The 17,761-nt window shown below is 42.0% G+C and overlaps 1 protein-coding gene and 2 pseudogenes across 1 annotated transcript; 1 reads left to right on the top strand and 2 right to left on the bottom strand.

The window, feature by feature from the left end:
• Positions 1 to 385: 385 nt before the first annotated feature.
• LOC121926178 lies at positions 386 to 1,189 on the top strand (annotated as a pseudogene).
• Positions 1,190 to 8,460: 7,271 nt separating this feature from the next.
• LOC121926172 (olfactory receptor 10K2-like) lies at positions 8,461 to 9,408 on the bottom strand. Its single transcript, XM_042458926.1, has one exon. The coding sequence runs from the start codon at positions 9,406 to 9,408 to the stop codon at positions 8,461 to 8,463; it is 948 nt and encodes a 315-aa protein (XP_042314860.1).
• A 3,798-nt stretch (positions 9,409 to 13,206) lies between these two features.
• Positions 13,207 to 15,117, bottom strand: LOC121926167 (annotated as a pseudogene).
• Between the last annotated feature and the right edge of the window lie 2,644 nt (positions 15,118 to 17,761).

The following is a 17,761-nucleotide window of genomic DNA, read 5'->3' as shown; positions in this document are numbered from 1 at the left end:
ATATCTTTTTGTCATTGTCCCGATATTTTTGTTTGATGAGAGCCTGATGTGCACTAATGGCAGAGAGAAACGTCATCAGAATGACTGAGTTTATCTTACTAGATTTTACACAAAACCAAAGGCTACAATTTTTTTTTCTTTTTGCCATGTTTTTATTGATTTACTTGCTGATCCTGGTAGGGAACATTGGCATGGTAACATTAATCTGACTCCAGGCTTCACACTCCTATGTACTTTTTCCTAAGCAATCTGTCCACTGTCATCCTTCGGCCTGTGAGGGAAAGAATAGGCTGGCCCAGCTCCATCAGGGCTAGTCTGAAGAAAGAGGCTCCTCCTTCCATCACTGTCATCTTTCAGCCTGTGAAGGAGAGAATAGTCCAGTGTGATGGCTCCCAGGACACTGGCGACCTTTGTAGCTGAAAGCAAAACCATTTCATTTACTAGCTGCACCTTCCAGTTTTTCTTCTTTTGTACTGCGGTATCCTGTGAATGCTGCCTATTAGGTGCGATGGCATATGATCATTTCATAACTATCTGCAACCCCCTGAGTGTACTGGTATTATGTCTTAAAAATCTACTATCTGCTTGTAGTTGGCTCATATCTAACAGGCTGTGTGAATGCAATTGTTCAGACATCATTCATATTTAACTTGTCATTTGTAGATCCAATATCATCAACCATTTCTTCTGTGATGTGCCCCCTCTCCTAAAGCTCTCCTGCTTAGACACACGAATCACAGATCTTATCCATTTCACCTTCTCTATAGCCATTGTGTCTGTAACTATCTTGACCATTTTTGTCTCTTACTCATACATACTTGTTGCCATCCTGAGGATCATCTCAGCTGCAGGCAGGCATAAAGCCTTCTCAGCCTGTGCCTCTCACCTGACAGTGGTCACTCTCTTCCATGGAACAGCTATTTTCATGTACTTGTGGCCCAGTTCAAAATATTCCATGGAACAAGACAAGATCATCTCTGTGTTTTACACCCTGGCTATACCTATGTTGAATCTGCTCATCTATAGTCTGAGAAACAAGGAGGTCAAAGAGGCTTTCAAAAGGTTGTTTGGAAGCAAGGATGTGTCTCTGGAGATAACCAATATGAGCCCATACCTTACAATAGTGGTTCTCAAATTTCCAAGTGTTACAGACATCAGCTCCCAGAAGCCCAGCCATCTTGGGCAGTGATGAAGGATTCTGAGAGCTGACATAAAAAACAACTGGAAGACAAGAAACTGAGAACTAGTGCCTTACAACATTTTTTACTTCAAGGCTGGAAATTGTGCAGTCTCCATATGTTGGACTGCAGCTCCCAGGAGCCATAGTCAGCCAGAATGCTGGGAGTTTCAGTCCAATGACATCTATAGGACTGCATGACTCACACCATGCTATCTTGTCATATCAATTGGAATCCTTAATTTCCCTTTACCATTGGACAGAATAAAATGGCCACCATCAGGCACTTTACTTTTTGGTGTCATGAAAGGGCAGAAAACTTTTAGTTATCTATATATTATTATCATATTTTTACTGCTGGGGAAATTAAAAGATGATTGTGGGATTGCTAAAAAAAAACCATGCCTGACTTTAGATACAAAGTCCCTTAACTTGGGTGGTGGTGGTAAAGATTTTTTTGCTGCTCTTCCTCAAAAGGCAAACTGTCTTGGGCCAGGGATGTTGATTTGTGCCCTCACAGTGGGTTAGATCCTGACACAGACCGAAAAACTATACCTTTCCTAGTTTGCATCCCACTGAACACAATGGGATTTACTTCTGAGGAAATACATATATAGGACTGTTCAGTTTGCTGTCATACCAAAGGTAGGCTGCTTGTCAATATTTAGGAATGGAAATTAATTATTTTATATACAATACATTTAAATTTTAGTGTATTTGCTATCGTTATCTGTATGTCTTCAGTTTCACTTTCATTTCACCTCATGGCTAACACTGTTTTTCTTCTTTTTACATCTGTGTGTATTTATATATCCCTGCCCACTGCAAATGGTATTACATGCATCTGATGAATCAAACTCTTGTCCATGAAAGATTATGCCTTAATAAATGTGTTAGCTTTTAAGCCACAGGACTCTGTTGTTTTTTCGGTAGTAGAAAAACAATGCTACCCCTCTGGGAACCAGGTCCCACTGAAATCAATGAAAAAAAAGGTAATCACAGTTTAAGTCCCCTGGTTGTCAATAGCATACATTCAATGAGCATGATTAATTTAGTCCGTATTCAATCCAGTAACTTCATGTGAACTACTGGAATCTCAATTTTACCAACTAATTTAATGAGACCCAGAGGAATTAAACTGTTTGCCCTGCATCTGAGAAAGAGTATGGCATTGTTTCGCAAACCACATATTAAGAAATGTACTAATATTCATGCCTACTTGTTTACTCCCAATTTTGGCTATTTCATTTACACGCCAGTAAACCTGGGTGATGTGAAAGAAAACCTATCACATCATACAGCATGAAATAGGTAAACTTGGAGGTCAGTAAACAGATGAAGTGTTGACCTTTCCGCTTTTCTACACATGGGGATAAAAGGCCTGATGGGAGATGACATATTGTACATGTACCCCAAAGTATCATTCTGAAATACTCTAGGGTTCAGAATCAGTGATTCATGACAAAGGGAGAGAAAATTAGGAAGGATGATTCATTTCTGTCAATGGATCTGTTGAGGCCAGAATCTAACAGAGGCCAATTGCTGATGCTATCAGAACTGCTTCTTGCATAAATAGGATGGACAATACTACCTTGTCCTGTGCATCCCTGAGCAACAGTTCTACAGGACTAGATTACCCTTCAGTTATATGTTTCAGGTACTGCCATGCACTGGGAGGGGGGTCTCACATTGGCACTCCAGCACCTGTGTGATACTGGATTTAGGCCTATGTAATCAATAACAAATAGTGGAGTGATTTCAATATAGGTGTAATATGGTCACTCTTAATTGTTCCTGTAATCAATCCGGCTGCCATATTCTGTATCAGTTGAAGTTTCTGGACTAGGCACAAGGGTAGCCCCATGTAGAGCACATTGCAAAAATAAAGTCTTGAAGTTACCAGTGCATGTACTACAGTTTTGAGGTCACCTGGCTCCAGGAAAGGGCGCAGCTGACATATCAGCCGAAGCTGATAACAGGCACTCTTGACCGTTGTAGTCACCTGATTTTTCATCTGAAGTGACGAGTCAAGAAGCACCCCTAAGCTGCAAACACAGTCCTTTGAGGGGAGTGTGAACCCCTCTAGGACTGGAGGTTACAGCCCGATACCTGGTTTGGGGGCCCCTAGCGTAGGTACTTCCATTTTGTCTGGATTCAGCTTGAACCTGCTTTCCCTCATCCAGTCCATTACTGCTGCAAGACACTGATTGAGGGGAGAAATGTCATCTGTCATCATTGCTGATGACCGAGACATGGAGAAGTATATTTGGGTGTCATCAGCATACTGATAACACCCCACTCCATGTCTATGGATGATTTCTCCCAGTGGCTTCATATAGATGTTGAATAACATCAGGGACAGGATGGCACCCTGAGGGACGCCACAATTAAGTTCTGTTTTTGAAGAGCAACTGTCCCCGAGCATCACCCTCTGGAATCTACCTGAGAGGAAGGAACGGACCACTGTAAAGCAGTGCCTCCAATTCCTAACTCTCTCAGGCGTTCCAAGAGGATGTCGTGGTCTATTGTGTCAAATGCCGCTGAGAGGTCTAATAGCACCAGCAGAGTCACGCTTCCTCTGTTGATGCTTAGACAAAGGTCATCAGTTAAGGTGACCATGGCAGTCTCCACCCCATATCCTGTCCTGAAGCCAGTTTGAAATGGATCTAGAAAATCGGTTTCATCCAAGACCACTTAGCGCTGAAGAGCGACAGGCCTCTCGATCACCTTACTCAAAAATGGCAGATGGGAAACAGGCCTATAATTTTTCATGTCCAGGGGGTCCAGGGAAGGTTTTTTCAGAAGAAGTCTAACAACCGCTTCCTTTATGGCAGATGGTACATAACCTTCCCTAAGGGATGCATTGATGACACGTCTAAGAAATGCCATCAAGGCATCACACACACACACACACACCCCGGATGGCCAGCCATGATGGGTAGGGGTCGAGAGGGCATGTTGTCTTCCCCACCTTTCCAAGGATCTTGTCCACATCATCAGTACTCACAAACTCAAATTGATCCAGTCTAATCTCATAAACGGATTGACTGGATACCTCATTGATTTTGCCCCAACATTGGCATCCAGGTAGGCTCTTATCTGAGAGATTTTACCTGCAAAGTAGTTGTTAAATGCATCACAGCAGGCTGTTGTTGGGTTAAGTAGAGGGTTCTGGGTAGATGGCATCACCGTCAGTTCTCTCACCACCCTAAACAGTTCTGCCGGACGAGACTTTGCAGATGCAATGCGAGCAGACGAGAAGGATTTATTGCCTCTCTATAAGAATAAAGAAATTTCTTATGACGAGTTCTGTCAGATAAGAGTCCAGTTGAGCGCCATTTGAGCTCTAGTCGTTGTCCCACCCGCTTCACATTCTTCAGCTCTCTGGTATACCAGGGCTTTTGATTCAAAGCAGGTGGGAAAGGACACTTGGGAGCAATTGTGTCAATAGCCCTAGCAAGAGCGGTGTTCCATGTGTTCACCAGAGCTTCAACAGAATCACCGGCATTATCAACCAACATGGGCGGTCTGTACCCCGCCACAATTTTAGGAGATTATCACACTCCATTTAAAGTGCCTTATCCCTGATGGGATAGAGGTTCATTTAATTTTAAAAATGGATCTTGTCGCATTCACCTGTGGCCAGGCAAATGCAGCCCGTATACAGCCCAGATGCCAACTGGGCATATCCTGCAGCTTTTCAAGAATGGGATTTTTCCATCCTTGAAAAGCTGAAAAATAAGCCTGGGTGGCATCTGGGCTGTATATGGGCTGCATTTGTCCAGCCACGTCTGAATGCGATAAGACCCATTTTAAAAATTAAACTTCCCTCTATCCCTTTGGATAAGGCGCTTTAAACAGAATGTGATCTCCATAGTGTTACCATTCTACTTTGTTGTTTGTTGCTAAAGGAGAAGTATTAGAATTCTCAGCCAGAGAGTTCTAATGTCTCACCAAACTACTAATCCCAGGATTCCATAGGATGCAACCATGGCAATTAAAGGTCCAAAACACACTGCAGAAATAATCAAGTTTGAGACCACTTTAACTGCTCTGGCTCAGTGCTAGGGAATTCTGGGAACTGTAGTTTATTGTGGCACCAGAGCCTTCTCTCTGACAGAGAAGGCTAAATGTCTCACAAAACTACAGTTCCCAGAATTCCCTAGCACTGAGCCAGGGCAGTTAAAACTGGATTATTTCTGCAGTGTGTTTTGGATCAAAGTTGGATCATAGTGCCACAATTCTATAGTTTGAAAGGGCGTTAATACAAAGCCAGTTATATACATTTATACATGTAGATATATTATTCTTCCTTTATTTGTTGTTGTATAGATCTTTTGCTCTGTTTTATCATCAGCTATCACTAATGCAATATTTTCCACAAGCATATACTTAAATACCTCTATAAATTTGAAGGGCAGCAAAGCCTTCTCATCAAGCCACAGATTCTGTTGAGATAAGGGGTCATGTTATTTTCCATTTTTGCATTTTCATTAAAAAAAATTCCTAACAGAGAGTTTTAGATTCTATGACCTTTTTAATATCAATATTTTCTGCATTTGTGATTTAATACAACTCCTTTTATCTTGTGCTTTTTTACACTTCCATCATATATGGAAAAATATTTGTTTTTTACATTTCCAACATTTGTTATTAGCTCCTTTATACAGTATATTTTGGGCTATTTTACTGGAGATAGGTGCTATCATTTTAAAATGATTTTTCTTTAGAACATAACAAGCTGACTATTTGACAAAATATCATGGGGATGCTGATTTGGAACAGGGAACATCTGGTACCAGTGAATTCTGTGGCAGATTTTGGCAGCATGATGGAGCACTGAGTCCTGGCACAACCAGTAAGTTGTCCTGAAAATATGTGTGTGCATGTTTGCAGATTAGCATAACTGTGTGTGTGTGCACACGCGCGTGCACATGCATGAAAGAGATGGGGGGATACACATGTACACACATGCCATTTCTTGGAATATATCAGTCTAAGCCTTGTATATGCAAACATGCTACAGTAGTAAGCAATTGGGTGTGCCTCCAAGCAAATGACTGCTTGGCTTATTCAAATGGAAAGACTACTGTTTTTTTATTATATAAAGAAAGAAAAAGACCTGACAAGTCTCATTTATATTCATTGGCTCAACACACAAATTTTGCCCCTGAGAAAGACACCAAAAAGTCATTCTACAGCACAGGATGTGATTTCTGTTACTATCACTGCCAACTACTGGAAAAAATATCCAGGGGTAGCAGTGCTGGCCATGTGGCAAAGTACAATAAAATCCAAAATCCACAAAACAGTAATTTTATTAGGCCAACCAAAATGCATAAAATAAATTTGCAAGCTTTTTCATGGCTTCTTCATGAGACAAAACTGTTAAAATCATATAGGAGGAGGAAAGAAATATAACAGTATTAGTCACAGCAGGCCTGCATTTTGTCAATATGTTGCTGATGTAGTTCTGAGTTGTGATGATGTGGAGGAATATCTATGCAAGCAGGCCTCTCCTCCTTCTGGCCATGTGGCACTGGGAACAAGGCACTTCAAAGTCCAGGAAATAAAATTGAAATTCTATTTGCAAAACAATAGAATTGGATCCTTTGAGATCCAGAATCAAATCATCCCCTATCTCTAACTCCGCAATGTGAGCACACATCCATTTTAACACATATTAGATATATTTTAGAGAGCCAGTGTGGTGTAGTGCTTTGAGCACTGAATTATGACTCTGGAGACTAGGGTTCAAATACCTGCATGGCTATGGAAACCTACTGCGTGGCCTTGGTCACATCACACACTCTCAGACTCAGAAGAAAGCAAATGAAAAATTGCTCTGAAGAAATCTTGCCAAGAAAACTCCACAACAGGTTCACCTTACGGTTGCCATGAGTTGAAAAATTTATGAATATTCAACAGCAGTTCTTAGCAGAAAGATAATGTGGAAAAATCAGTTGTTTATATCTAACGTAAATATTTAAATTCGTACTTTACTAGCAACAAACCTTGATTGAATATACATTTAAATTATTCATTTCATTTGTCCATTGTGCCACAATTGAATTTATTGCATTGTCATTAAAATGCCTTAGCTCTAATGGGATAGAGGCACATTTAATTTTTAAAGGGTATTATCGCATTCACCCGTGGCTGGGCGAATGCAACCTGTATACAGCCTGGATGCCAGCCAGGCTTATCCTATGGCTTTTCAAGAACAGGAAAATCCTTGCAACATGTGCACTGTATCTTCAAGCAGCCCATTGCCCAACACATTTGTGATCCTTGCTGTTGCTCCTAAGAAAATAGAATTTCAGAAGGATCCATCCTAACCCTCCTCCCCTCATTTGCAGTGAGAACAGGCTCGAAGAGGAACAGCAAATATAGTGCTACTCAATGGGTTTCTTAGGCCCAGTACAGACTGCTGGTTTGTGGCAGCCTGGGGCCAATTCTAGGGTTCCGGAGTGCGCATCATCCTCATACTCTGGAACCCTAGCACATGACGGCGGCGCCATCTTTAAGCACCACCATCCACATGCCGTGCATATCGATGACATCACACACACACACACTGCGTCCAAACAGCATGGTTCACACGTGATGCCACCACGATGCCTCAGGATGCTTATGGCACCTTGGCAGTGTCCCTGGAAGGAGCTCCATTTCAGAGCTCCTTTTTGCTGCAGATCGTTGCCATGTTGCCACATTTGCTGCAGATCATTGCCATGTTGCCACATTGCCAGTTGCCATGGCAATGATCCGGAGAATAAAGGGACAGCCTCGGGCTGCCCCTTTCTTCCAGTCTGTACCGGGCCGTAGTCATGCTCAGAATGGAGGACATTTTGGAACTCCTCCTAGACATAATGTTAAAATGTAGGACATGTCCTAGAAAAGGAGGGCATCTGTTCTTGCCCTTTTCAGTAGATAAATGTTGGGGTTTTATGCTTTTTTTCAGGTTTTTTCTAAACTTCGTACATAAATTCCAGAATTTTTCTGCTTAAAATATTAGTTTTGTGTGTTCTTCCTCATTTACAACTTTTGTCTTCCTGCTACCTGGCCATAAATTTTGGCCACACTCTGATGTTGCTTGGCCACACATGTCCTGGTGAGATTTTGGCAGGCATGCACAAGTCATTTGGCTACAACATCGCAAACAAACCTTGCACAATAAAATTTCTCATTGATTTCTGCTAAAACCATTATTTTATAAAATGAGATTCTCCATCAGAGCTTGTATGTGAATAACATCAATATATATAAATTGCACTACATTTTTTTCAGCATTTCTGAGAACAAAATGAATTTCTTAGCAATTTTTCAATGGCTAACTTAACTTCCTTGTTTCTTAAAGTGTAAATAACAGGGTTGAGTAGAGGGGTTAGAAAGACATAAACCAATGAGATTAATGTGTCCAGATCTAGGGAAGAGGCAGACTTAGGCCTCAAATACACAAAGGAAGCACAGCCAAAATGTGTTATTACCACACTGGCATGGGAGACACAGGTTGAGAAGGCCTTTTGCCTTCCCAGGCTAGAGTCAATCCTTAGGATGGCCAGGAGGATGTAGATATATGAGACAAAGATTGATATGACTGTGCCCAACAAAACAATCGCACAGACAAGAACCACACCAGTATTAGTCAGGTGGATGTCAGTGCAAGCCAGTTGGAGCACAGGTGAGAGATCACAGAAGAAATGTCTGATTCCATTTGGCCCACAAAAGGGCAACTTAAAAATAAGAAAATCCAAACTCAGTGCTATGAGACACCCTGCTACACATGATGCCGATATCACTTTGGCACAAACCCTCTTGTCCATCAGCACCTGATACTGAAGTGGATGGCAGATTGCTGCATATCGATCATAAGCCATAGTGACTAGCAGGAAACAGTTGTTTGCTCCCAAGCTGAAGTAGGAAAACATCTGAACAGCACATCCAGCAAAGGAAATGGAAGGATTGGCAGTCAACAGAGTCACCAAGAGCTTGGGAATGGTGACAAAGGTGGTGCAGGTTTCAGAGATGGAGAGGGCCAGCAGCAGAAAATACATAGGACTGTGCAGAGTTTGGTCAAGCAGTATCACTGACATAACAGTGATGTTGAAGATTAAGATGGTACAATATGTTAAGGAGAAAATCAAGAAAAGGAAGGTTCGTGTCTTTCCAAAAATGGAAACTCCCAAGAGGATAAATTCTGTCACTGAGCTCTCATTGCTTCCATAATTCATATTCTAAGTAAAATATTCTGACCTAAAAGAGGAAAAAATGGGGAGGGGGAGAGATTTTTAGATTACAAATAATATTTTAAATGACCCCAAATACTTAATTTAAATGGCCATATTGACTGGGCAAGCTGTGGGTTGTAATCCAAAGGAGTAACATTTTCAAGCTCTGGTTTCCTCGTGTGAAAAATAATATATGCTTACTCCTTCCATTGGGTTGATTTTACTCTACAAATGCACTGCCTCATATCATGTATTCTGAGGCAGAGTAGTGAGTAGAATGTGAAGGGTCATCATGTTTTCTTATTTCCATCTCCATGTGGTTTGTTAGATTTTTTTTTTTTTTAAATAATGAGAAAGACATTTCATTCCCACTTTTTCAAAGACATTAATAAGATTCAACAAACTTTCCTGGAAAACATTTTTTTTTCCCCTCAAAAAATTCTAATATGGCATCTCATTCTTGATCAGAACATTTTGAAAATCAGCACTGAACAGATACAAAGAGTGGAGAGATAGTCTAGAATCTTACCTCCAGATGGAAGGAAGCAGCTCAGCTTGTGAGACACTTGTGTTTGATTTTATTACTCTGCTCTTATTAGTAATATGCAAGGTTCAGCCCTCAGGAATTGCTCCCCTGGTAATGTAGGCAGTTCAGACTTAGACAAAATAAGTAATCTCTGGAGTCAGACCATAAAGGTGGAGGTTTTTGTTTCTTTTGGGTGAGTGATATATACAATGTAAATCTGTTATTTAAATTATATTAATTTCATAAATATTTCCTGTTATTTTTTAAGTAAGACAAAGCAAAAGATACAGAGTATTCATAATGATCAGACTATGTGCAGGCGGCTGTGAGACAAGTGTACAACACCACATTTTACAGAATCTTCTCTAAAGAACCCATTGATGAATAATTACTCAGAGAATTCTCCACCAATATACAGAACCAAATTCCATCTCTGGAGCCCAAATGCAGCCTCCTCTATCTACTACTCAAAATACACAAACAAGGCAATCCAGCAAGACCTGTTCTCTTAAGTATTAGAACCTTCACTGTTCAGGTTTATGGACTCAGTTCTCAGGCTATAAGCTGTCAATATTTCAAGCTACGTGCAGAATATAACTGATTTCCTGAGGGATATACAGTCCACCCACAGCCTCCCAGGGAACACCATCCTAGGCACTGTGGATGTGGAATCCCTATACACCAACAGCTAAGACCAGGTAATGTAGACCAGGATGGACTACAAACCATCAAGAATACCACCCTGACTGAGGCTACAGCAGTCCTAACCACTAAACTCTTGACACTTTGTACTTATTCCTAACTACTTTTGGGAATAATATGCACACCCAAGTCAGTGCCAAGTCTGGTGCCATATAGTGCTATGGGCACCTGCATGGCACCAGAGTACGCCAATATGTTCATGGCAGGAAAAATGCTTCCTCAGCACATGCACCCAAAAAAATCTCCTCTACCTATGATTTCTTGATGACTTCTTTGTAATTTGGAAGATTTTCACCCTTGCCTGCATCACTGCTAAAACATCCTCCAAATGTAGCTAAAAGGGAAAAGAAGCCCCTGGCCCCATTCCCACTGGCTTATAACGTGGATCAAGATGCGGATCATGGGTGCATCGTTCCAATTTGAGCACACATTCAATCTGCATTGCTCCAATATTGTTCCCATTGCAATTCGAATCTGACTCCCATGTGATCGAATTATCCTGAATAAACCTGAATCAGTGGTTGATAAAGCAGTTTAATTTAACAGCACATTTTTAATGAGTTTTCCTGTGCCTCCCAAGTCTGATTTGAGGCATACGAATGGGAACGACAAGGGTGTCTGATTTGAGAACTTGGGGATGGGAGGAGCAGTGCTCAAGGGGCTGGCCTGGGGTGTCACCTGCTTGTTCTCTTTCCTGCATTACCGGGACCATTTCCCCCGTTCACATAGCCTTTCCCCCGGTGGAGTGGGAAACAGGATAAGGTGATTGTGCTACATTGACCTCCAAACGCAGTAAACACATTACACCCCCTGCAACCTTCCCCTGCTCCAGATTCATAGACCAACATGTGAAGAGACCCATTGAACACCATTTTTAACTTTTCTTTTTTTGCCTCTGCCTGAGCAGAAGATTGGCTTTGCGTTACATGCCTGCTTGATCACCCCACAGAAAGCCCAGGGAGCAATGGGGGAGGCAAAGGGATATGGGGCAAATAGAGGCTCCTCTTCTCTCTTTCCCAGAGGGAGTCTGGGGAGAGACAGAAGAGCCTGGACGCAAAGGGATTTGGGGCAAATAGAGGCTCCTCTCTTTCCCAGAGTGTCATGGCCAGCCAAGAGCAGGTCTTGGAGGATGAGGAGGAGGATGGGATTCCTCCAGAGCAAGAGGTAATTGAGGCTACACCAGGTGTTAATCCTGCTCTGCCAGAATCCAGCCCTGATCTCCCAGCCCCAGAGGAGGAGGCTCAGCCAGGTCCTAGTGCTGGTGGGATTCCTCTGGTGGTACAGCAGCCTAGTGGTAACTCTGGGGAGGAACCAAGCTTGATGGTTCCCTCCTATAGACAACGCAGGGCTGAAAGTGCTGGCAGATGCAGATCCCAGATAATTGCTGAGAAGCAATTAGCAAATCAGCCTCAGGTGGCACGGGGGAGAGTTTCCCTTACTTAAGGAGCAGAGAGACACCAACTCAGTGCCAGAGTTTATTGCATGATCCTTTGGTATGACTGCTGCCTGAACTGGCCCTCTGTAACTTGACTCCTTGTTGCCTTGACTCTGGAATGGACTGGACTATTGCTACCTTCTGGCTGACCTGACCCTGGACTGGACTGACCATTGTGACCTCTGTTATCCTGACTTCAGCTTGGCTTTCGGTTTGCTTTCTCTCTCACTCCTTGCAAGGTTTGTGGACTACTTCCAGCTTCATAGGTAATTGCCTTCCTTATTGGCATGTGTCTGTGGGTGCTGGCTGCAGTCCAGGACACAGAGGAACTATGGGAAGACAAAGAAGAGCCTGGGAGGCAAAGGGATTTGAGGGGAATAGAGGCTCCCTTTTCCCTTTCCCAGAGGGGAAAAGCGCCTCAGCGACTGGCTGTGATGTCAAGTGCTTAAGTGCTTGATTGACAGCTGCTTTAAAAAAAGACATTCCAGAAGGACAATGGGAACAGGGAGAAAAATAACCCGTTTCAAATTACCACAGGGAAAATACCAATGGGAACAAAAAACAGGCCTAGGCCAGCACAGAAATAGGTCTAAAGTCTCACAGTAGGATTTAGGAAACAAGCAGAGTTTAGCCTTGAGGCCTGTTCTTTGAGTTTCCTACTGACATTCCTTTCCCTGGAACTAAAGGGATGATGAAAGGATCAAATATCCTGGAGAAGTTCTGGAGCAACAAGATAGATATAAGGACCACAACAAAGCAACTAAGATATTGTGACACTGAAAAGTCCCCTGAGTTTGATTTATGGAAGTGATCACCTCCAGCTTCCAGAATATAGCCAGAGCTTGTTCAGTATAGTTCAGGCATAGGATAATTCAGTTCCTTACTGGAAAAGAGCAGAAGAAATATCCTAAGGATATTTAGGTGTCTGTAACATCCAGGTTGGTTTCTAAGTTGGGGGCAGGGGCTGCCTTTATTTATTTGTTAATTACATCTACTTTTTTTTTTAAGTCTTCATTGAAGTGAGCAACTTGTGGAGTTCCAAGATGTTGTTGGACTTCACCTTCTATTATCTCTCAACATAAACTATATTGGATGAGACCAATGGGTGTGGCAGTCCAAAACCTGCAGGGCCATTATTTTAGCTGAGGCAGTTTTCCCCAAATTCTTTTGATGTTTTTTTTCTTGTTGTGGCTTTTCTAATAGTTTCTTTCACCTCCTTATTTCTTAAACTCTAGATAAGGTGGTTAAACATAGAGATCACAAGTGTGTAAAATTCTGAAACTACCATGTTTGTGTTTAGCTGATAAAAATCCTACTTCCATAAAGCAAAGCCACAGAGGTTAGGTGAGAAGCAGAAGTTGAAAAAGCTTTGAGCCTACCCTGGACATAGTGGATCTTCAGATCGCAGATAAAATGCTGACATAGGAGACAATAACTGCTGAAATCGAAGTCATAGCAACCATTTCTGAAGCATAGACTGACAGTAGAATAATCGGAAGATACACATTGTCTGCACTGTGGAGTTTGCAAAGCCAGCTGCATATGAACTGGCAACCAGACAGCTGCATACCTTCTGGGACATGACAGCTGAGTACAGGAGTGGGTTGAAAATAGCCATGTAGCCGTCAAAAGCCATCACAGCCAAAAGGAAACATTCAGTACTCACAAAGGCAGCAAACAAGCACAGCTCAGTTGCACAGAATATGTAAGAGATGGTCTTGTTATCTATCAAGAAGTACAGGAGCATCTTGAGGGCAACTGCAGAGGTATAGTAGAGATCTGTGAGAGACAGGTGGCTAAGGAAGAAGTACATGGGAGTGTACAAGTGGGATCTGATCAACACAATCAAACCAAGACTTCCAGTCACAGTGGCAACACTGACAGTGAGAAAGAGGAAAAAGAACACAACTTGTATTTTGGAATCATCTGTGAATCCTTAGTAAGATGAATTCTGTTACCCTAGTGAAATAGTTCAACTTGTCCATCCTCAAAACATAAAGGTTCTGGAAAGATAAAAGGATAATTGAATGTAGGGATAAATAAAGTTATGCATTACCATTTTCTCTAATCTTCAATTTTTGTAACAGTTTATTGTTTCTGCTATTGCTGTTGTATACTCTGGTTGTTTCCCAGGGATGCATATTTACTGACCAAGAAATACATGGCTTTAGTCTGCTCCCCTTCATTTTGTCTTAGCTATTTCATTAATACTAGCACTCCACCTCACATAGCTTTATATTCATAATAAGTAGCACTGTATGGTATGCCCTTTTACTCTCTGGAGAAGATGGTGTTTTGAGGAAAGAAGTACCCCCTCAGGATGAACATTTTGGTCAACAGGGCTAGGATAACACTACTTTTTTTCCCCCTGGGAGCTCTCTTTTGATATTAAAATGCACCTTAAAATAGTAAATGCATTTTTCAGGCTTTGCCATTTTCTCTCATTTCTCTGTAAATCAATGTTTTATAACCTACAAAACTTAATATATAGCCAATATTTAGTGTCATTCATTTCTATAATCACTCCAGATGCAGCATAATTTGCTTCTCACATTTGTGTCCTGCTTTTCCTTCAAGTTGCTCAAGTCAAACCAACACCAAATCAATTGTTCATCAAAGCTTTTTTTGTCACTACTAATAATTTTTTTACAGTCTTACAAAGAAGATTTTCTTGTGCTTCAGTTTAGTAAAATTAAGAATAAAAATGTAAAAGAGTTACTTATAAGACTTTGACAATCAATATTCAACTTTTTGTGTTTTCACTTTTGTTAGAAAGTGGGTAGAAAGAATGACTTAGGGGGCATCTACACAGTTGCAATAATGCAGTTTTGCACCCATCCATGGGGGGGATACAGACAGGCAGCTCCATGTCACCCATTTCTGCCCCTCGATGGTGCCACGCCAGCCGCATGGCATGGCACTAACGCACTCCCTAAAAAGGAGCTGCTCTATGTGGCTTCTTTTTAGCGGCATCATCATGGCACTCACGTGCCATGATGACGCCATTTCTGATGAGTGCCATTTGGGCATTTGGACACCCGTGCATCATCGTTGAGCGTCCTGTGTAGATGGGAGCGTGGCAATATGGCCCAGCCCTACAGAACCCTAATTTCTGCCCCAGGCTGGCACAAAGTGCCAGTCTGTACTGGGCCCAAGTACCATGGCTCCATCCTACAGAATCCTTGGATTTATAATTTTGTGAAGCACCAGCATTCTTTGGCAGAAAAGACTAAAACCTTGTAAAACTGCAGATCCCAGGATTCCATAGGATGGAGCTACAACAGTTAAAGTTATATCAAACTGCATTGTTTCTACGATGGAAAGGCACCCTTAAAGTCAGCTGACTAAGGGGATCTTCTGTTATTATGTACCTTCAAGTGATTTCCAATTTATGGCAAATTTAAGGTGAACCTATTAGAAATTTCTTGACAAGATTTGTTCAGAGAGTGTTTGCCAGAGGTTGCGTGTGTGTCTTGCCTAAGATCACCCAATGAATTTCCATGGTCTAATGGGAATTTGAAAGCTAGTTGTCAGAGTCATGGTAAAATGCTCAAACCACTGCTCCATGCTAGTTTTTCTAGATTAGAGAAATGTGAAAAACCAAACTATAGCTCTTTGGGTTTTACTGAGGTTTTTTCCCCTGTTGTTGTCTCTCTGTCTAATTGTTCCATTCTTTTGGGTGATTGTAGCAATTTCTTGGATTTGCAAAAAGGCTTTTTTTTCTTGTTGTTTTTTACAAAAAGAAGATATAGTTTATTAAAGTGGTCCTATGATTTGAAAGGCAAATTTTCTGCTTTCTTCTTCTTCTTTTTACTATAGTTATAATGCTATAGTGCAAAAGTGAAATTTCACTGATATCTATAGCACAATAACTATAAAAAGAAAAGAAAAGAGAATGGCAAAGAAGAGAAGGATACTTTTGTTCTGATATGTGTTGGAATTGAAAAGAAACTCAGCTGAGGATGTGGATAAAATGTTGCAGTTGGTGCCAGGAACTGACAGAAAACAGTCCTGGGCAACAGAAACAGCACCTGAACTTTAAAAACAACCACCCTAGAATTATAGCAGGAAATATTGCAACCTCTCATATATTGCAAGATGTCAGTCTCTGCAAGATGTCAGTCTTTGATGAAAACAAAGAACACTTGACCATATTGTTGCTATTTACAAATGTTCCAAAAGGTGGAGAAGGGATGGATCCAGTCCCATAATCAGGTACTGAGCTGAACATCCACACAGTTCCCATTGCAAGGATGTACTGGCTTCCCATAAATTAGGGCTGCCTATCAGACAGAATGTATTTTAAAATGTTACCTCTCGGCAAGTGGTTATACATTTCTGTCTTCCCACTGAATATGCCCTTAAATGAGGAGGAGAGGGCCAAAGAGCCCTGACAGTCCCTACCGCCAGGACTCCCAGGCAAGCAGGCAGGAGGTAAGGAGGGAAGGGAGGGAGGGGAGGGAGTATGGCCTTGGGAGGATGGAGGGAGCCATAGCCAGAGAGGCCAGGCAACCAGGCTGTTAAAAAAGGCATGCCGATTCCTGAACCGAATCATGAAAGCGGTGCAATCATAATGGAAAGTATTATGTTTGCTGAACTGGTTTCAAGAATCGGGTCAGGAATCAGGTCAAAAGGTAAATGGGAATGGGCTCATACATGCACACACAGGATTGCATTGCAGACTGTCTTTCTGTAAAGATACATACTTACCAGGTTACTGATTCTAAATACAGGAATTTCCCCTTTGATGCCTTATGAAAGGTGGTTAAAGTAGGACAGCAAAAGGTAAAATAGAATATGCCTCCTTCCTCCCTTCCTCCCTCCCTCCCTCCCTCCCTCCCTTCCTTCCTTCCTTCTTCTCTTCCTCCTTTCCCCTTCCCTCCTTACCGCCTGCCTGCCTGCCAGGAGAACAGGAGAAGTCCCAGCAGACTGGAGGAGGGCAAACGTCGTCCCTATCTTCAAAAAGGGGGAAAAACAGGATCCCAACAATTATCGTCCAGTTAATCTGACATCAATACCAGGAAAGATTCTGGAGCAGATCATTAAACAGAGAGTCTGTGAACTTCTAGATGGCAATTCCATAATCACAGAAAGTCAACAGGACCTGGAACAATGGATGCAAGCTGCAAGGAAAGAGATTCCACCTCAACATTAGGAAGAACTTCCTGACAATAAGGGCTGTTCGACAGTGGAACACACTCCCTCAGAGTGTAGTGGAATCTCCTTCTTTGGAGGTCTTTAAGCAGAGGCTTGATGGCCATCTGTCAGGTATGCTTTGAGTGAGATTTCCTGCATGGCAGGGAGTTGGACTGGATGGCCCTTGTGGTCTCTTCCAACTCTACAATTCCATGATTCTATGATTCTATTTCCTACACATTGAATCACAGAGTTGGAAGAGACTATGAGAGCCATCCAGTCCAACCCACTGCCATGCAGGTACTCTCAGTCAAAGCATACCTGGCAGATGGCCATCCAGCCTCTGTTTAAAGACCTCTAGGGAAGGAGACTCCACTACACTCTGAGGGAGTCTGTTCCATTGTTGAACAGCCCTTACTGTCAGGAAGTTCCTCCTAATGTTGAGGTGGAATCTCTTTTCCTGTAGCTTGCATCCATTGTTTCGGATCCTAGTCTCTGGAGCAGCAGAAAACAAGCTTGTTCCCTCTTCAATATGACACTCCTTCAAATATTTAAAC

The sequence above is a fragment of the Sceloporus undulatus genome, chromosome 1 (assembly GCF_019175285.1).
Source record: "Sceloporus undulatus isolate JIND9_A2432 ecotype Alabama chromosome 1, SceUnd_v1.1, whole genome shotgun sequence".
NCBI classification, from domain to species: Eukaryota; Metazoa; Chordata; class Lepidosauria; order Squamata; family Phrynosomatidae; genus Sceloporus; species Sceloporus undulatus.
This window is presented reverse-complemented; position numbering and strand designations above follow the sequence as displayed.

Bases quoted from the DNA above. Each gene is read 5' to 3' on its own strand.
- LOC121926172 (XM_042458926.1), bottom strand. From the start codon at position 9,408: ATGAATTATGGAAGCAATGAGAGCTCAGTGACAGAATTTATCCTCTTG.